Consider the following 18,408-nt stretch of genomic DNA (forward strand, 5'->3'; position numbering starts at 1 on the left):
CACACACACAAAACCCAACACATACACACACAAAACCCCAAATCAAACAAACAACAAAAATAGACAAAAAGGCCACTCCTTCTCCCCCCGCAAAAAAAGGACATGTAGCCCAGACTGTTTTTTCCTCATCTACTATTGCTTTAAAGACAGATCTATGGATTACATGCAGTTTCTTCTTTTTTTTTCTTTTAAATAGCATACAATCATAGCTGAGAACAAAAAGTGAAGAAAGAAAAACAATCTCCAGTTGAAAAGACAACATAGATTTGGGGCAGTATAAAACAATTTATTTCAATTAAAACAACCGGGGGGTAAGAGAGAGTGATAATTAAACACTAAATTTTGCATCTTTAACTCCAAGGTTGGCATTCTTAGTCTGGCAAAAGTTACCATGACATATGTAATTCTAGCCTTGAGGCTTCAAAATGACAGGCACCAAGCATATGCATCCCTAATAATGACAAAATTAACATCTATAGATTTTGCATCACAACATTTTTTAACAGACTAACATTGTTAGTTTTAGCTGGTTGCAACCTATGTCTATTTCTAGAACATATAAGGACAGCTCATCGAATACAGTCACAAAATATGTAGCTTCTGCCTACAGAACTGTGACGATAAGGCCACAAACATTTGTCAAACATAATTTTCATTTACTGGGATCACGAAAAATACAGGACTGCTCTACTGTTTTTGGCACTTTCCAAATGACATATTGCACTCAAGTTCAATCCAGTCAGGAGACCTGGAGCACATAATGATGACAGGTGCCAGCATACATAGCATCAAAGGAATGACTGGGCTATTAACAGGCTCAAATACTCATTAACAGATAAAGGGGAGAAAAATCTTGCGTGTTATCACACAAGACATAAAATGATCTGACTACAAGGGATCAGCACAGCTACATTTGTTCATGTTGGCCACCATCTTCATATATCCACATTTGTCAAAAATTTAAAATAAAAAAAAAGATGAAAGCATTTTGTTGCAGAATGGCATTCTGAGGAACCTTGCATCACACCATCCAATATATCCTCTTTGGTGCCATCTGTTTGCTACTAAAATGTCAATACCTCAGCATAGATTTAACACACCTTATTTTTGTGTCAAATTATACAGAATCCAATCACTTGAGAGAATCAGGCTATTTCACAATTAAAATTTAGCAACTTTTTCCACTCTCCAATATACACCTTATCTGTTATACCAAAACAGAACATACACACCATGCAATGTGATTAAGACAGTAATCCCTGTCATGGTCCCTTCCCCACCATATGTGTTTAGTGTTAAATAAAACACATGGCATAAGGGAATAAAATTCTAACTTCTAAAGAAAATCCACATAATTATTTCAACAGCTGACAAATACCGATTTGGGGCAGGAAGGCATTTTGTGTGCATGTTCACCGTTCTGTGTGTTGACTCATGAAAATGCAGGCATTGAGAGCCACTGGAAACCTCCCAGTTTCTAGCAGCAGGGTGTGCAGTTGTATATGCGCAACCACAGGCTTTGGCAATTTTATGAAGAAAAAAAAAAGTTTACAACTGCATGCTAGCAGACTTATTTGAAGGATAAAAAAAGTTATTCATAAGATTTTAATGGAAAGGTTTGATGACTCTGAGGATTAATAATGGGATACAAAATACTTTTCACCTGTTGGTCACCAGTTCACATCCAGTCCAGGTCAGTAGCTAATGAAAATGTGCTATCTGAAAGCTACTGGTTTGCTCAGGAGAAATGAGTGGGTGGTCCAAGCCCTAATGGAGGTCCCCTGCACAGATGCAATGGCATATTTATGGCTTTTCAGTGCAGAGACCGAAGAGGCAGAGTCATAAAACAATGAAAGGCAATGCCATTGCTCAAAGGAAAAAACCATCATGAAGACACTTCAATAATTGATTTGGAAGACTGTGCTGATATTCTTTTAAGTGGACCTGGACTTTGTTGTAATCCCTATGATGAGGACAAATTTTCAACAGCTTTCCATTAATAAAGAAAACTTCTTATTTTTCTCTTTTGTGCTCCAATAAAGATGAATAGCTCACCTTCCAGAAAAAAACCAGAGAATTTAAAAGGAAAAAAAGTGAATGTAGCAGACACATGTCTCTTGTAATTTAGGATGCCAGTTGTCCGGCTTTTGGAAATGCTCCACTCCCCACACATCATGCAGACTTCAAATCAGAATGGCTGGTTGCTTGCAGTTTTGGTAGGCAAATAGTTAAGTGTTTAAATATGAATCTAAGAGCTTGATTTTTAAGACTACTTCTCTGTAGAAGATGACTGCAATGAATTTTTTGTTTGGTTTCTTCCCTAGAGACCAGGACAATGGATACAACCTTGCTACCGACGCTTTCCTACAACAGACTTATGATCACCACAACAAACAAAAGAGAGCTAGCTAAGGGCCATTGATGCTTTAGTAGAAGACCCTGTGTTTATCTTTAAAATACTAAAAAAATGGGGACAAAATTAATGTTTTCTATATCCACCCCAATTTTTTCCTCACTCTCCTGGGTAACTGTGCCAAATTCATGTTGAGGCAGCTGTTGTACTTCAGGCTGCTGGAGGCCCAAAGACCCTGCGATGCTAGTAAAACTGGAAAAGATTAATACAGCTGAGCAGCTCTGAATAACCCCCTTGTGGAAACTATGATGACACAGTGGCAACCAGTAAGGTAGTGCAACAAATTAGGTGGTCTCTGTAATTTAAACCAACTTTATATTTCGTAAATATTCATCATTCTTCAAAGCGTGCAAGAGTTTAACCACTAGAGCAGAGATTTCATTCTTCAATATAGTTCTACCAGCTTTAACTAGTAATAATGTGATTGCATAAGCAACTTAATTTGTGTCTCAAATACCATTGACTGTCATTTCCCACATCTGCTCATTTATTTTTGGCAAGCATTCACATTTTTAATAAAAGGAATTGAATTATGATATGAATTCTTAATGGAGGATTGATTAAATTGCGGACACTGAATACAGCAAAAAAAATTATTTTACATATTTCCTTCTTCCTCTCTAGGACATTTTAAAGTCACAGAGAGACCACGCAAGGATAGTAAAAAGGTCTGAGCTAAACCTGTGAATTCATTTCACATTTCTTCAAATAATTGCAGACCTGCATATCTGTTTCATAACTTGTTCTTTTTGCCTTACAAAAGTTGTCACAGGATGGGCTAAACACAATTTAAATTACATATTACTGAGTAAATTTGTGATAAAGTCTTGACGGTTTTATTTAGTTGGACTAAAGAAACAGGAACTAGACCTGCATCTTACAATGAGGTCACTGACATATGCAAGCTCCCCATCCCTCCTCTAAATATTAATACCTAAGAAATTACTTTAATATCTAGTATTTAAGTATCTAAATGGATGGATTCTTCTTTCTGCCTCATTTTGCTGTGATTTCTATAACTCTTTCTTCTTCACCCTGAATTACAACGTATCTTGCACTATATTTTGTATGTGAAATGCTAGTCCCACTGAAATACATGGGACTTGCATTATTCACATCAAAGGTCCAAAATTTACATCAGTCTCTACCCTTCCTGTGCAGCAAAGAGATAAATCTTGGCTCTTCATTTCATTTTTATCATAATAAAATAAAAGCAACTGAACATGGTGGAGAAGCAATGACTTATAAAGGTTAACATCTGGCCCAGAAAAACACACACACAAGGCAACATTTGTAATGAGAAGTGATTTGTAATGAGAAGTACAATATACTTCATCAGAAAAACAGTTGTGCGGGGAGGAGTTTACAGTCACAGAAAATCCTTCTTTGCCCAGCTAATATCAGTGGGCTTGTAAAAGATGCTGTCTTTTCAAAGTTGGTCTCTCTCTTGGATCATGGTGAGAAATGATACTGTTACTAGGACTAATCCTCTTGAGTTTTAGACCTCTAAGAGCTTCATGAACAAGATAATATAACTGATATATATTGATCTCAGTGTATTGGAGCAAGAATTTGACTATTTTGGAGGAAATTAGAGTATAAATCTGTATCTACTAAGCCACGATAATTCACCATATACCTCATAGCAAATGTGATGCAACTTCCTCATTATTGTCCAATGTGACACACTCACATACCCTTGGCCTTGAGGTCATGATTGATGCTCTTTTCCAGTCATTTCACTGGACCAGGATCCTCACATGCAAGTAAGTCTATGCATACTGCTTGTGTAATCCAGTAAATTACTTCTAGAAATAAGCCTTGGTAGGATCAATAAAATACAATGTCTTTAGTTTAATCCTCTATTTGCATCTTAAGTGGTTTCCTTCCTTCTAAATATATCACATTAGGCCTCCTTCAACCACAGGTGGATTTTTGTTGACTAAAAATCCATCTACTAGCCTGACTGAGATTCTACTGAAGTTGGTGTGATTTTTCTATGAGCCAAGGTTATTTTAGAAAGCAATAACATAAACTGGGTTCTTGGGTCTATATCTATGAGGATAACTAACAGCATGATAACCAGACAGCTGAGATTCAAGCATTGCCCACTCACTTTGGTGGGAATCCACTGGAGCTTAAGCATTTTTGAACGTGACACCACTGCTTATATCTAGATTTAGAAATCTAAAGCACAGCTCATAACTTTAGTGGCTTGGAACATGATTCAGAGTGTCTTAAGGTGAAATTTTCTTCAAGTAAAGCAGTATGCATCTGATTAAGCAATAATATATTACAGCTATTTGACATCCATTTTCTTGTTTTATGGACCTCATAACAGAAAAAGCATTCTTGCTTTATTAAAGCATTCAAAATGTTATACAAAAGAAATAGATGCATAGTATTTTTTTTCCCTTGAAGTTTGTTTTTTCGTTTTTTGTTTTTTGTTTTTTTTTAATATATACCCATTATTTAGTCTTTCTTGTTGGGAAACTTTAAAAGGAATTTAACTCATTACAGCACTGTTAAAACCAAGATAGATTCTGTACAGTCTTAAGTAAACTTTTAAGGAAGAGATTTCATTCCACACTTTGTGATTTATTTACTGTCTAGACCCATATTGAAATATTCACACCAGTCATTAAGCTTTATTTTATATTAGGAATATGTAATGAAATGTTAAGTAAATTTCCATGTTAGGCACTTTGTTTTCCATTCAGTCTTAAGCCACATTTTATATTTTCTGATAAAGCAGTATATTAATATCTACTCATATTTCACTAGCCAGTCAGTGGAATATAAATTTACTATCTCCACATATTGTTTTCACTGAGTCCTATGAATATCTTCTAAACTAAATTTGGCCTAGATCATGCATTTTTCAATGATTACTGACAAAATTACTACACACAGAGTAGTAACAGGTGACTGTTGGCAATATACAGCCAAGTAGCAAAACAAAAAGATCTCTTTCTTTCATGAAAGCAGTTCATCCTGTGTCAGTGATGTTTTCTATAATAAGCTTTAAATTTATGTTGAGCAAAGCGAGAAGTTTAGGGCTCCCCTTTTCCTGTCTACAGGAAGCTGGAAACATGATACAGAAGATGAGATCCCTAAAGGAGGTCAGTGAGGGGTTATGTGCCTAAACACCTGCTCCAGAGTAATTCACCAACTAGTTCGACAGATAAGTTACATTTAAATGAAAATACTCTGTTTTACAATTAATTCTGTTACATTTGGCATACCGCCAAACATATGTCCTAAGGGGACTGAAAAGTATATCTATGGATGCAATACTTATGGCATACAGCCAACCTCAGAAGAAATACAAGCTTAATAGATGTCAGCTATTGAAATCTCTGTAGTTCGGAAATCCTGACATTCAGCCTGGAGGTGTTAATGCTCCAGATACACCAGATAACCACACTTTAAAAAAAAAAAACAGGGCTTATGGTTTTGAGGTGAATAGACATAACTTTCTACATTTAAGAGGGAAACCCACTACTCTCATCCCCTAACAAGGGGACTCCTTGTAAACTGGAAACAAAAATGAAAACAACTTCTGACATTTTGCAGATTTCAGAACTAAATCCAACCTTTGTGCTTGGATCAGTTTTAACCCTCAAGGGATTTCAAGTGGCAAGAAAAAGTGTAGTGTCTGTGTCAAATTCCAAAGACAAACTGAATATATACGACAAAAGTAGCAATGGCTACTGCTTGGCTTACCTTGACTTCTTAGGAAGGCCTTCTCAAGGATTCAACATCATTTATACCTTGTTATGATGGGACTTTAACTAAAATATCCAATTTTCATTTAAAAATTCTTCCTAGAATCAGTACTAAGAGCTAAGGGATTTAGCCTCCCAAAATGAAATATCTAACAGCTTTGCTTGTCTAATTAAATTGACCCATTCAGAAAACATCTGTTCATAGATTAAAGAACATTTATTTATCATTCCTAAAAGAAGTATTACTAAAAATACTTCTGTGTTTGTTTGTTTTAAAGGAAATTATTACTAAAAGAAGAGAGAATCTTTTCTAGAAAACAATACCTACATTTAAAGTAGCATTTTAATTGCTATGTCTTCAAAAAAGTAATGATTTTTTTGACATCATGACTCTTCTACCTCATCCCTGTTTTCTTCCAATTTGGGTAAGTCTTGAGAGACAGAAAAAGAGTAGCAATCAACCAGTGACACAAAGAAATGATAATTTGACAGAGCTGTCCAACAGAAATGCAAATTTCCTTTCTGTGCTGCAACATAAACAGCAAGTAATTACCGAAACAGTAAATGTTGAATTAGTCTATTCGTTATTGTGCTATGTTCCCCTTTTCTCCTGCTGTCCCATTTATTTCTGTGTTGTCATTTATTTATATTTATTTTGAGATGGCTTCCAAGGACTTCAGCAATTACTGAATACAGTGGGGTATTTGACAGTGGCACTCTGAGTAATTTCACAACTAACCAAAAGTGGCAGGACACCTCTCCGGCCTTCTGTTTGTCTGTAACATAAGCAACAAACAACAGCAGGCAAAAATATGGCCACCCACTGAGGAGGGAGTATTTCGAAACTCAAAAAAAGTACTTAACTTCACTGTTGATACTTGAATGTCACAATCCCATCTCTTTCATTTTAATCCAAAACACTGCCATTCTCTATCATGTCTATGTCTGCTTTCTCCCCATGCCCCTTTGAAGAAAACATTTTAAAATAAAATATTTTAGCAAACCTTCTAGGGTAATTATTATGGAATTTAATATGGTTTGGAGCTGTAACACAGAAATTTTACAAGGCAGAGTAAATTTTTCTTACAGCACTTTGGGTGATTTTCCAAGCCAGTAAAAAACAGGAGATTAACAGCACTGTGTGGTGCCGTGTAAAATGCAAGAAAACACCATACAATTTTTTCCAAAGAAATACAGCAAAGCCTCTAATTCCTAGATGCAGCACACTAAATGTTACAATATGGGGCTGTCCCTAAGTACTTCAGCAATTATAGGCACTACTGCAAGCTATGAAGGGTGGTTTGTGGGCTCGAGTTCACTCAAAACAGATAAAACAAAACTTCAAAACAGATTTATTTGTAATTGAAATAAATCTTCTCAGACTAGTGTGCTACTATAACAACCATCCACTGCCTGATGGCAGAGAAGTCAGCCATTAGGAAGGAGGTTTTCTCAGTCGTTTCTTTAAGAAGCCTAAAATGAGACAAAATGCTTAAAAGCCTTACTTATAAATGAATTTTTTAGCATAATAGCCAACCCTTTTTATTCTAGAAGGTCTGCTTATAAAATGGAAAATGAATTACAGCACATGCTCAAGGCCTCACCTGGTGCTGTCATTTTTGACAGACCCATTTCTATCTCAGAACTGGGAGCCTTGCAATTTTAAAGCCTTTTAAAAAAACTGTGCTTTTCTTTGTGATATAGAAATAAATTACCTAAGCAAGGGATGAGGCTTAGATGCTGTGGTACCAAACTCCTATGCTACCAGGAGATTGCCTGGGTCAGCTAACACGCCACACTGACAAATAAATTTCTCAAGTAATTTATGCAGCTTAAGAAGTTAAAGATATGAAAAACACTTGGAAATACATAATGCTAGAGCACTGCAGTAGTAAACAGCGATATTTTGTTTCTGAAAAATAAATAATAATAATTTAAAAAAGGAAGCATAAACTTTAGCCACAGACAACTGGCTATTTTCCAATTACTCTGTTAGCTGAGCTACTAATCATGCTTTTCAACCACTAAATTACACTGTTCTAATACTTGTAGCCTAGTGAGCTGTAATTTTTAGATATGAACATATAACATTATCTAATATAGGGGTTATGAAATACTTGTGACTTATATTAGGTAAGAAGACTGTAAATTCATTAGCTATTCCTTTGGACCTCTTAAGTTGATCTGTTTTTTTCTGCATACGGAGCAGCATGCCCAAGTCCACCTGGTATTTCTTGTATCCCAAACGAGCTAACAACCCTTGAGACAAATATTTGCATTAAGATAAAAACAGAGAGAATTTAGTACTAATAAGCAATTTTTTAACCCAAATGTTTTATCACATGCGAATTAGAACTGTAGCACTTCAGTATTTCAAGAACCAATGACGAATTAACAGCTATTTTCGGTTTGGTATTTCGTTCATTGGTTGGTTGATTTTGTGACAATGTAAATTACAGTTATTACAAGCTGAACAGCAAATTCTGAGTTTTATGAATGTATCTTCAAAGTTATTCAAGAAGTAAACTTTACTCAGAATAATCTTGTGCAGAAATGCCATGTTTAGTACTTAGAATTATTCTAGATTGGCAAGAGTAAGTCACCAGTGGGTTTTTGGGAGCAGGGGAGGAAAGCTTGTTTTATTTGGATTTTTATTTCACTTTTTACTTTTATTGGGCTACTTTGGTTTTGCATGTTTCCATATTCTCAGATACACACATGCAAAAATTTGTGTAGGTTTTGGAGAAGAAAATATTATTTCTTCAGGTTTGTGTAACCACCTGTCAGAGATTGGGTTTGCAACACTCTATAATCTCAATTTTCACATACTTCTAAACTCAGAAAAAATACAATTCTTTCTCAGGAATTTTCCAGTTCTCAAATAAATACATTTTTAACTGTTCTTGAAAACATTCCTAGAAGTAAACAAACAAACTACTTATTAACACCCTCAAATGTTGTTGCTGATTTTCATCCTGGAAGAGAATGTTGCACAAAAATAATATAACATTGTGTTGTGTTTTGAAGACTTTTTCTGGAATATAGGGAAACATAAAAATGAAATCAGTTAAAAATTGTACGTGCTTATGTTGAGCACATAGAAAGCCAAAAGAATTAGTTCAAGAAAAATAAACATTGTAGTTCATGTTTTTGCTTACTATTGTTTATTCATCTCTCAAAAAACACAAGTTTAAAATTTAAATTGTCCTTTGGAACAGTAGTGACATTAGCTACATGAAAATGGCAACCTTGTAAAATCACCCTGACATAATGACATGAATTAGCATCTGCCACTTACAGCATGATTACAATAGTTTTAAGTTTATCATAGTCGATGAATTGCGATTTACCTTCTTTACAGTTTTACATGTCACTTTTGACCATACAAGAGATAACCCATTCTACTAGAAGCTAATCCTCCACTAAAATCTCTTTTCAGTAAGAGAGGATAGTAGGTGCTAATATTAAATATGTCTGTACTTCAACTTAGATTCAAAACATTATGTTTTAATAAACTGGAACTAGGTTCAGCATGAAAACAAAGAAAGGTGAAGAAAATCATAGAACAATTCATGTTGGAAGAGACCTTGAGATATCATCCTGTCCAATCCCCCACTCAGAGTTAACATTTCATTTAGACCAGACTGCTCATGCGGGTTATTGCTCAAGCTGGAAATATTACTACTAATAATAATTAAAAAAAAAAAAAAACAACCACCACAAAAAACAAAAACAACACACGTATGTTTAATTGCTAAGCTAATAAACTAATGTAGTATATGGTGACTTTATTTTAAATGTGCTGTGGAAGTCAATATTAAAATTAAAAAGAAAAATAAAAGATAGGCACAGGCCATTGTGGATTTAGAAAACGTGCAGAGTTCCTAGTTTGTGTTTGATAGAATGAAGGCCAGACAACAAGAGCAAAGCAAACAGTTTACACTCTAGAAGACTCATTTGTTTCTATGTCCTTGTTTACGAAATTTTGACAAGCTTTCGCTCCAAGCTGGGAAAGGACAGACTGCTGTAACAAGCAAGCAATTTTGGAAATCTCTAGTCACCATATGGGGCATAGGTTGCCCTCACAGTTCTTTATGGGAACGCAAACAGAAGGTACAAGAAAGTGGTCCAGGTACCCAGAGTGGCCCTAAGGGATTAAATGAATCATGCCAGGCTGCTTTTAGCAAGCATTAATGCTGGCAACAGTCTTGAGGACGCTGAAAAGCTGGGCTTAAAGTTAAGCAACTTCATTGGAATTTAAGTCAGGAAGTAAAACACAGCTGAATTCTTGAACTTTACAGTTTTGACTTTACTACTATTTGTTTTATACAAGAAGTGCCTTTGGCTGGAACTTAGGAACCTGTCTGACACTTTCCTCCTCTCCTCCCTCATGCCCCAATTTCACCGACAGAGAAAGATTTTCTGTCTATATTACCACCCACTTCCATCCTTCACTTCATCAACCATCTCACATTTCTCCCCTGGAAAAGAGACACAGAGAAGCGTTATCAATAGTTTTGTCACAGCACTTCTACTCAGAAACAGGGCTGCAAAAAGTCTGAAGGTTTGGTTCCAACAGATGAGGGGAAAGAAGCCTCTAAGATGTCTTTCCTCTAACATCTGAAAACTGACTGAAGTAGGCTTTTCTCTCTCCTAAATATCCAGGCTGTGAGAAAATTATCATAAACCTAGGTAGCAAAGTTTAAAAGAAGAATAAATCGCAGTGGTACCTCAAGTTAGGTATGGACTGAAACAACTGTGCCAAAGGGAGCAGCTCTAATGCTACTGAAGCTCCAGGAAGTCAATGCAGACTTCCAGGAACCACGTCAGTTACAGCAATCATGTATTGGCGATGGCAACTAATACTAGTACAGTTCAGTATACTAAAAACTAGACAAAACTAATTTAATGTGAATCACTGAGCAGATGGTAGGCTGCAAAACTGATTAAGGATAAGTGACCAACATGGAGACAAAAAAAGTTCATATTCTATTGCCAAGTCTCTTCTTCATCTGTTTTCCTGTTGAACATCTTTTCAGACTTTGTAGCTGAAATAATTAAATGAAATAAATGCCAAATTTCAAAAGATCAAAGATAAATGAATTTTCTTTTTCAGGAATGACATAATCACCTGAATATTTTTCTGCCATCTCTAATTACTTTGCCATCAATGTTTTGCCTTGTTTTGTGTTTATGAAGTCCTATGTCACTTCAAGCCAACACGGCATCAGCACCATCTTTTCAGCTTATGCTGCTGTTACTAGAACGGACAGGAACCTATCTGTATGTATTGCTATGAATATGAGAAGAAGCAACAGTAGTTAAAAAAATGTATCAAGAGATGATGACAAATGTGATGAGAACAGACCACAATTATGACACAGAGCAAGTACAGGTAAGCAAGTGTGCATTGAGAAAGGACAGGCAGAGTATTTTATTGCTCATCAAGGTGCAGTATTCAGCCTTCAAAATTGCGATACTTCACAAAAAACCCCCAAAGAAACAAACCACTGTGCTGTCAAAACCCTTAATTAGAAAGCATGACTGAAATAGCATGATAAATACAGCAATAAGCAATTTTCAGGCCAAAGTCTTGCCGTCCCTTTACCTCAACTACTCGAAGAGCCTGGGACCAGCTCCCAGGAGCTGCTGATTAACTCACCGTGAGAGCCAGCAGTTTTCCATAGGTGAGATGCGCTGGGATGTGGTCGCTCTTGGATCGCAGTGACTCCACGTACCAGTGCTCTGCTTCAGGCAGCCGGCTCATTCTCATATAGGCTTCTCCTACAGGGCAAGACAAATGTTGGTGAGAACGCCCAAAATTTCTCAAGGTCTCCACAATTTATTATCTCATTTATCATTTGTTGTTTATTAAATGGACAGAGATCTTGAAAAAGGTGAAGTGCTTTGAATAGCTGCAATGAACAAGCAGAATTTCAAGAGAGAGCTCCAGATGCTAAGTTTCAGCCAAAAATCTTTAAATAACAGAAATTTTATCACATCTACTATAGAGAAGCTACTTCTATTCCATCAGTCTACGTTGCACATCATGGAATGGCAGGGAGAATACAGGATGCCCTAGCATTTAATCATAATACTTCAAGAATCTAGATGTAAATGTGCCCCTGCCCAAGCCAATGACAAGACCAAAAATGCCTACAGGAGAGACAGGATTTCACCGTCTCACTAGCTGATTCATTCCAAATAAATGGCTAAGTAACTTCCCAAAATTATGAAGTCACAGTTTATCCAGTGCTACCACTGGAGGATCAAGACAGGACTATGGTTGACCCAAGCAGAGGACAGCTAAGCCTGTCTCCAGGTGAGACGTTGTCCCCAGTTCCGCATAACATGAAGATGAACAGCCGTGAGTGCATCAGAGAGAGACAGAAGGACCAGTGTTCTCTGATCAAGACTGAGGTCAACTATCGCACTGCTAAAACTCAGAAAGTACGACCTACATGCTTGAAGAAATAAAATAGAAGGAACTCTTATCATGGGAGCTACTTCCTCTTGAGTATTTTACAGGGGCTACGGAAGATTTTCTTCATGAAAGAAAAGTGGACTGTGTCCAGTTAGAACTTTTTTTAGTTTCAGGAGTTAAGGTGCAGTGCAGGGAAAATTACCAAAACACAGCCCACAGATAAAATAAGCATGATGTAGAGCCAGAAGTCACATTGAGCCAACACTAAGTGGATCCAACATGACTTTTATGACCAAATAGAGCTTTTCCAAAAGGGGTGCAAGCCTGTGAATCTAGCAGACCGAGATTTCTAACTGAAGGATCTACAGAACATTTTGTACTCATGCACTGGTCTTGGATATCTGATTACATACACAGAAGCAGCTGATGTTTCAGTCCCAGAAATCATTCCATAGCTGGTTAGAGCCAAACTAAAATACCAGTCCCCCCAAAAATCAAGGGAAATTGGGGGGGGGAAGGCAAAGAATCTCCAAAAGAACATGAGCACTCTGAAAAACCCATGATCAAATTCAGCTATATCAATGTCAAATGCATTTTTTTTCACTCTGCCAGCACTCACAAATAAGTGATGCAGCATTATACTTTGTTATACACAAAAGAAAGTCATGAAGTGCTGAAAGGATGGAAGGCGCCAGGAGTCAAGCTATATGCTCCTCTCAACTCTTCTCCCTAGCAGTATGCTTTACGGCAGAACGTTTAATTATTTGATTGCATATTATTGTTCCCACAGGCCCCTGCTTCATTTAGCACAGAGGAAATGAGGAATCCATATTGCCCTCTTCTTTAAGTGGAAAATTCCAGCCCAACCTGTTACAGCTTGGCAAAGTTTCAAGCAATTAATAATGAGATCCTTTAAAAAGTAATGTAAGCAGCCATAAGAGATGGAGTTATTATCTGCTGGTAGTATACGTTGAATGCACTGCCAAATTTCAAAAAGATCCAAGATTCTAATCTATTTTTCATGACAGATCCTGATATAAGAAGAGATTAACATCTTTGAAGTACTGGCAAATTCAATTTTTAATAGGTTTTAAGAGCTCAACTACTTTACAAGCTAAGCTCCTAAAACTTTGAGGGTATTTCTGAGTGGCACATCTCAAAACGAGGCTACAATATGTCAATCTAAATGTCAAACCATACAAAAAGGAACTTTATTCCCCTGAAGACTTTAGAGGAAATTCTCTATAGACGAACATTTTTCTTCTGAAGAGTCTGTTTTTTGCCCATAAGCCCCATATAATCAAGAACTGCTGTATTATAAGCATAGAACAAGTCATTATTACAGAAGGAAGTACTGTTAGGGAGCCTGTAATTAATTTCCTCTTCTAAATTATTTGCAATGACACCCCTATCTAAAAAGAAATCAAAGTAAGTTGAAAACTGATAGAGGCTCTGCCACCACCATACTCAAAGACCAGAATAAAATCAAGAAACCGTTAATTGAAGTGTTAATTCAATCAAGTGATTCTTTGTGTTAGACTGCCACAATTTTAACAAAAGCTGTTCCATTTTAAGATAGTTTTCCAACAAAATGACAGTGAAAACCTGTATGAATTGACATACATGACATAAATGACATCATTGTCATTCAGGATGCATTTGTGTGCATCAAAGATAAGAAAAATAATATTTGCAATTTACAATCACATATTGTTTTAACATGAATGATTTAACAGAGTGTCCATTGGTAAAAAAATATGCAAACCAATGGTACATGTGAGCCCGTTTCCATATTTACTTCAACAATTACTTAATTTGCAAAATCTTTCAAAACTCAGGCTAAAAAGCTGAAAGGTCACATACACACACAAATTATTAATGAAATTCTCAACAGAAGTAACAAAAACAGAGAAAGAAATTCATGGAAGTGGAAACCTTAAGACATAAACTGACAGCTATTCCAGTTCTCCAGTCTCTATCAACTCGTGGCCACGTGCAGCATTGCCTGCACAATGAGTAAGGAATTCAATAGCCAGCTGGGGTAAAAGGGGGCAGATCAGTAATTTAAAACTGATTCAGTTTTTACAGGGGTTAGTTCAGCTATATTTCCTGAGACTTATGCACCCATTTCTTAGCTTATTCTACAAGGAAAGTATAGATTATTAAATTGTAACTCTCATTTATTAAGGTAGTGCAAGAAGAACATTAATATGCAACTGAAACACTATTTGAAGGAGCGCATACATAGTTCAGTAACACCTCTATTAATGCTTTATGACAAAGACATGAGTAATGGGCTACCTTGAGTAGACTTACACCACCATAAATAAAATCCTGCTATTCAAGTAGATTTTCTTTGCCATAGAGATACATCACTTGCAAGACTACCATTCTCCAAATGATATTTTCCCATATTTCCCCAGAATCCTTGGAACTGAAAAATCATCTTTCAAAATAAACAAAGCAAAACAACAAAAACAGAAAAACCAATAAACTAAAACAATGCCAAAAAATTCCTACTGAAATGATACCAGAACAAATTAATGAAGAATAATGAAAAAACAATAACAATAATATTAAACATTGAATATTTCTATTAAATAATAATACTAATAAAGGATCAGCTTGCTAACAGCTATTTGCCCTGAAAGGTTAACTTTATACCTGATAATTAAGTGGAATGTGAACTTGACACAAATCCTAAAAAAAAAAAAAGACAGAACTTAAGATTTTTTAATACATACCACATTGTTAAAAAGAAAATTTAGGTACCATTTACATGAATGTATGTTACATAGTTTGAGATTAACCTCTCATCTGCTGATTTCATATTTGTTCTGTGTCAGATGCACCTCGTCATAGTAAGCAAAGGCCATGTCCTTGCAGGCAGCACGTCAGACTTATCGATGGGCAAGTACAATGGAACTATGGATGTAACAGCACTGTACTATTACATGTATGTGTCATGTACCCACACTTTCAGATTAAGAACATATGATCCTCCTGTGGTCCCCCTCTTAGGACCACAAAAGACAGTGCTGAAAAATCAACTGAAAAATTATCTCTGTAAAGGAGACAATGCAGGGCACGTCTGCCTTGCATCATCCTTTTATGTGTTAACTATCTGCTACTCGGGTATCTGGATGGAAAAATGTAGTATAGAAAATACACAATTTGGCCTTGACAAGTGGATGTCAAAACAGAAAGAGACACAGAGGTGCACTTTGAAAAGTCTCTAATAATTCAGTCAGGATTTAAATTTCATTTTTCCATCATTCCTTTGAATTTGGAACATAAACAGGTTGCGTTAGAAAATGATGGAGAAGTCTGCATCCCCGCGTACCACAATACCACAAGGAATTTGTGCCTTTCATAAAGCAACTGTGCAGAGTTCTTGTGCAAATCAAGGCTGCAGATGCCCTTACCATAAATGCACCTCCCTGGACATATAACTTCCCTTCTTTTTTCCCTTAGGCACCAGGGCATACAATAACATGAGAAATCTAGATGCATGGTTTGATGTTGTACTGTAATGATACTTAAGATATACTGCAAAACATTAACAGTCTTAGTGATAAATATCCACTGCGTGCACATCTCCTCTGAAACAGCTGAAGCATGTGAACTTAATGAGCGTCAAGTTCTGCACAGATTAAGCATATTCTCTTGTTATTGCTGTTGGTTTGTTTGTTTTGCTGTTTTTGTTGTCATTGTGTTCCTGTAACGGAATAATCTCCTTGAAGATTTCAAGGAATATATTGTATTATAAGAGGGCTTTTGATGGATGGGAATCAATCCACATTTACTTCGGTTGAGTAGATTCTTATAGGTCTCAAATTAGCCAAAGCAAAGCCTCTGATCTGATTTAATTAGACCACTAAGCTACTTTTGAAGGAAAATACCTAAAGTGGAAAACAGATATAAGTTAAGGGCAAAATCAGTCGCAACATGGAACATGCAACATGGACTCTGCACAGCTGTTTTCTGTTGTACAAAGACTTCCAGGGAAAGAAGTACACTGACACAAATAGAAGCACTGAGCTCACCTGAGATAGATAATTTCATTTGCATTTTCCAACTGATTTGCAACCAGTAGTAAATCATAAGGGTACAAACTAAGAATGCATAACTGAACAAGTGATTGTGTGTTCTTCTTGCCTCTTACTGTATTTACAATCATTTTAATTTTTTTTTTTTGTCAGTAAAACACAGAGATTATGCCAGTGCAGTTTTCTCTTAATAGAAGCACTTTCCATTAGAATCATGCCTATCTGGGATCCCTGTAGCCCAGTGTCAGTATTGGACCATATTTTTGGTCTACAAATGTTCAATTGTACTTATTTTCATACAAACCCACATATGTTAAAAATATAAATGCATTTCAGGCTTAGACTCTTAGCTTTTTCAGCATATTGCCTAAGAAAACTCAAACATTTGACATGAAATTGTAGATCAACAGTCCAAAGACATAGAACTCAGAAAACCTGCGAACCTGGAAATAAAACAAACAAACGAACAAAAAACCACCAAACACCCAAATTAGTCTCAAACATTGCATCCACTGCCCCATCAGCAATCCACTACTGTAACCTTCATACTCAGCTTGAATTGCTCAAACAAAACAAAGTGAAGAAACAGGAAACATTGCAATCAGCCCAGAGATTTATATTCAGCTGTGGACAGCAGTTCTAAACTACTATAGTCTGCAAAGTCTCAGAGGGGGAAGTGTTAAAGTAGCAGGGTGAGGGAGAGAAGGAAGCACAGCCTTTTACTCCATCACTAACAGAGCAGACTCCATTCTTATTTCCCTAGAACATAAATAAAATATACATATAAAAAAAATCCTCTTTTTTTTTTTTTTTTCCCAATCAAGCTAGTTTTGAAAGAAAAAAGTTTGTAACGTACATTTAGTAAGAAATTACCAGTAAAGCTTCATGGGATGCTCAGGAAGCACACTGGTGACTGGAGTTGATGCCGGTGCAGGTACCATGCCCTGCCTAAGTTACAATGTGGGGTATGTATTTCACGGTTTAATCATCTTTGGCTCTTAAAAAGTAAGTCTTGCACAGCGTGAATTGTAAAACTATGCCAGCAAAATGTTTCTTGGAGTTCTAAACAATATTTAAGAGTAATTCAATAAAAAAGCATTTAATAGGAGCAAGGGGCAAATGGGATAGGAGCCTTAATAATATTAACAGGTTTGTATAGCCACATCCACCCAAAAGCATAATCAAATAAAGCAATAGTTATGTTATAATCATCGACACAGAAAGTCTCTCTGTATGCTAAGCCTTTGTACTTATGATGCAAACCTCTGCACCATATGTAAAATCTGGCTCCCCTTTTGTGTTCCGTACCTGGCTGCCACTTGTGGATGATTTGTTTTCTGTCCATGTGCAATGTAGCAGATTAGCAAGGAGAAATATAAACTCCAATTTGTGCATCGTTAACTGTATTCACTCCTGCAATGTTAGCTTCTTTCGTAACTTGCATTTCTCATCAAAAATGTTTGTAAGGCTTTGCATTAAATGCATTTGAAAATAGACATGCAGACGTTAGCTGGCAAGGGCAGAAGTGCGATCAAGACATTTGTCTTTATGACAGTATCTTGCCAAACTAAACCTGAACAATGCCACCCCAACATCTTTCTTCGTACTATTCAGTATTAAAATAAAGCCTCCATGGTCCACCTCACACCACTTAACTGGCAGGAGTATGAATTACTGTAGCAGGTGGGCCAGTGTGGTTTTAAAAGCAATGTAATACAATCAACTGTATAATATCAGATTTCAAGGAACGCAAAAGACATCTAGAGCAGACGCTGATCCTTAAGCAATCCTAAT

General features: G+C 36.3%; 1 protein-coding gene across 1 annotated transcript in view; it reads right to left on the reverse strand.

The window, feature by feature from the left end:
- Nucleotides 1-18,408, reverse strand: part of TMTC2 (transmembrane O-mannosyltransferase targeting cadherins 2) — a 256,438-nt gene that overhangs the window by 47,730 nt on the left and 190,300 nt on the right. The window contains exon 8 of the mRNA XM_082043051.1: nt 11,804-11,925. Coding sequence (XP_081899177.1) covers nt 11,804-11,925 — 122 coding nt within the window. The remainder of the gene's footprint in view (nt 1-11,803; nt 11,926-18,408) is intronic.

Source organism: Streptopelia decaocto (assembly GCF_964273445.1).
Source record: "Streptopelia decaocto genome assembly, chromosome: 1".
Classification (NCBI taxonomy): domain Eukaryota; kingdom Metazoa; phylum Chordata; class Aves; order Columbiformes; family Columbidae; genus Streptopelia; species Streptopelia decaocto.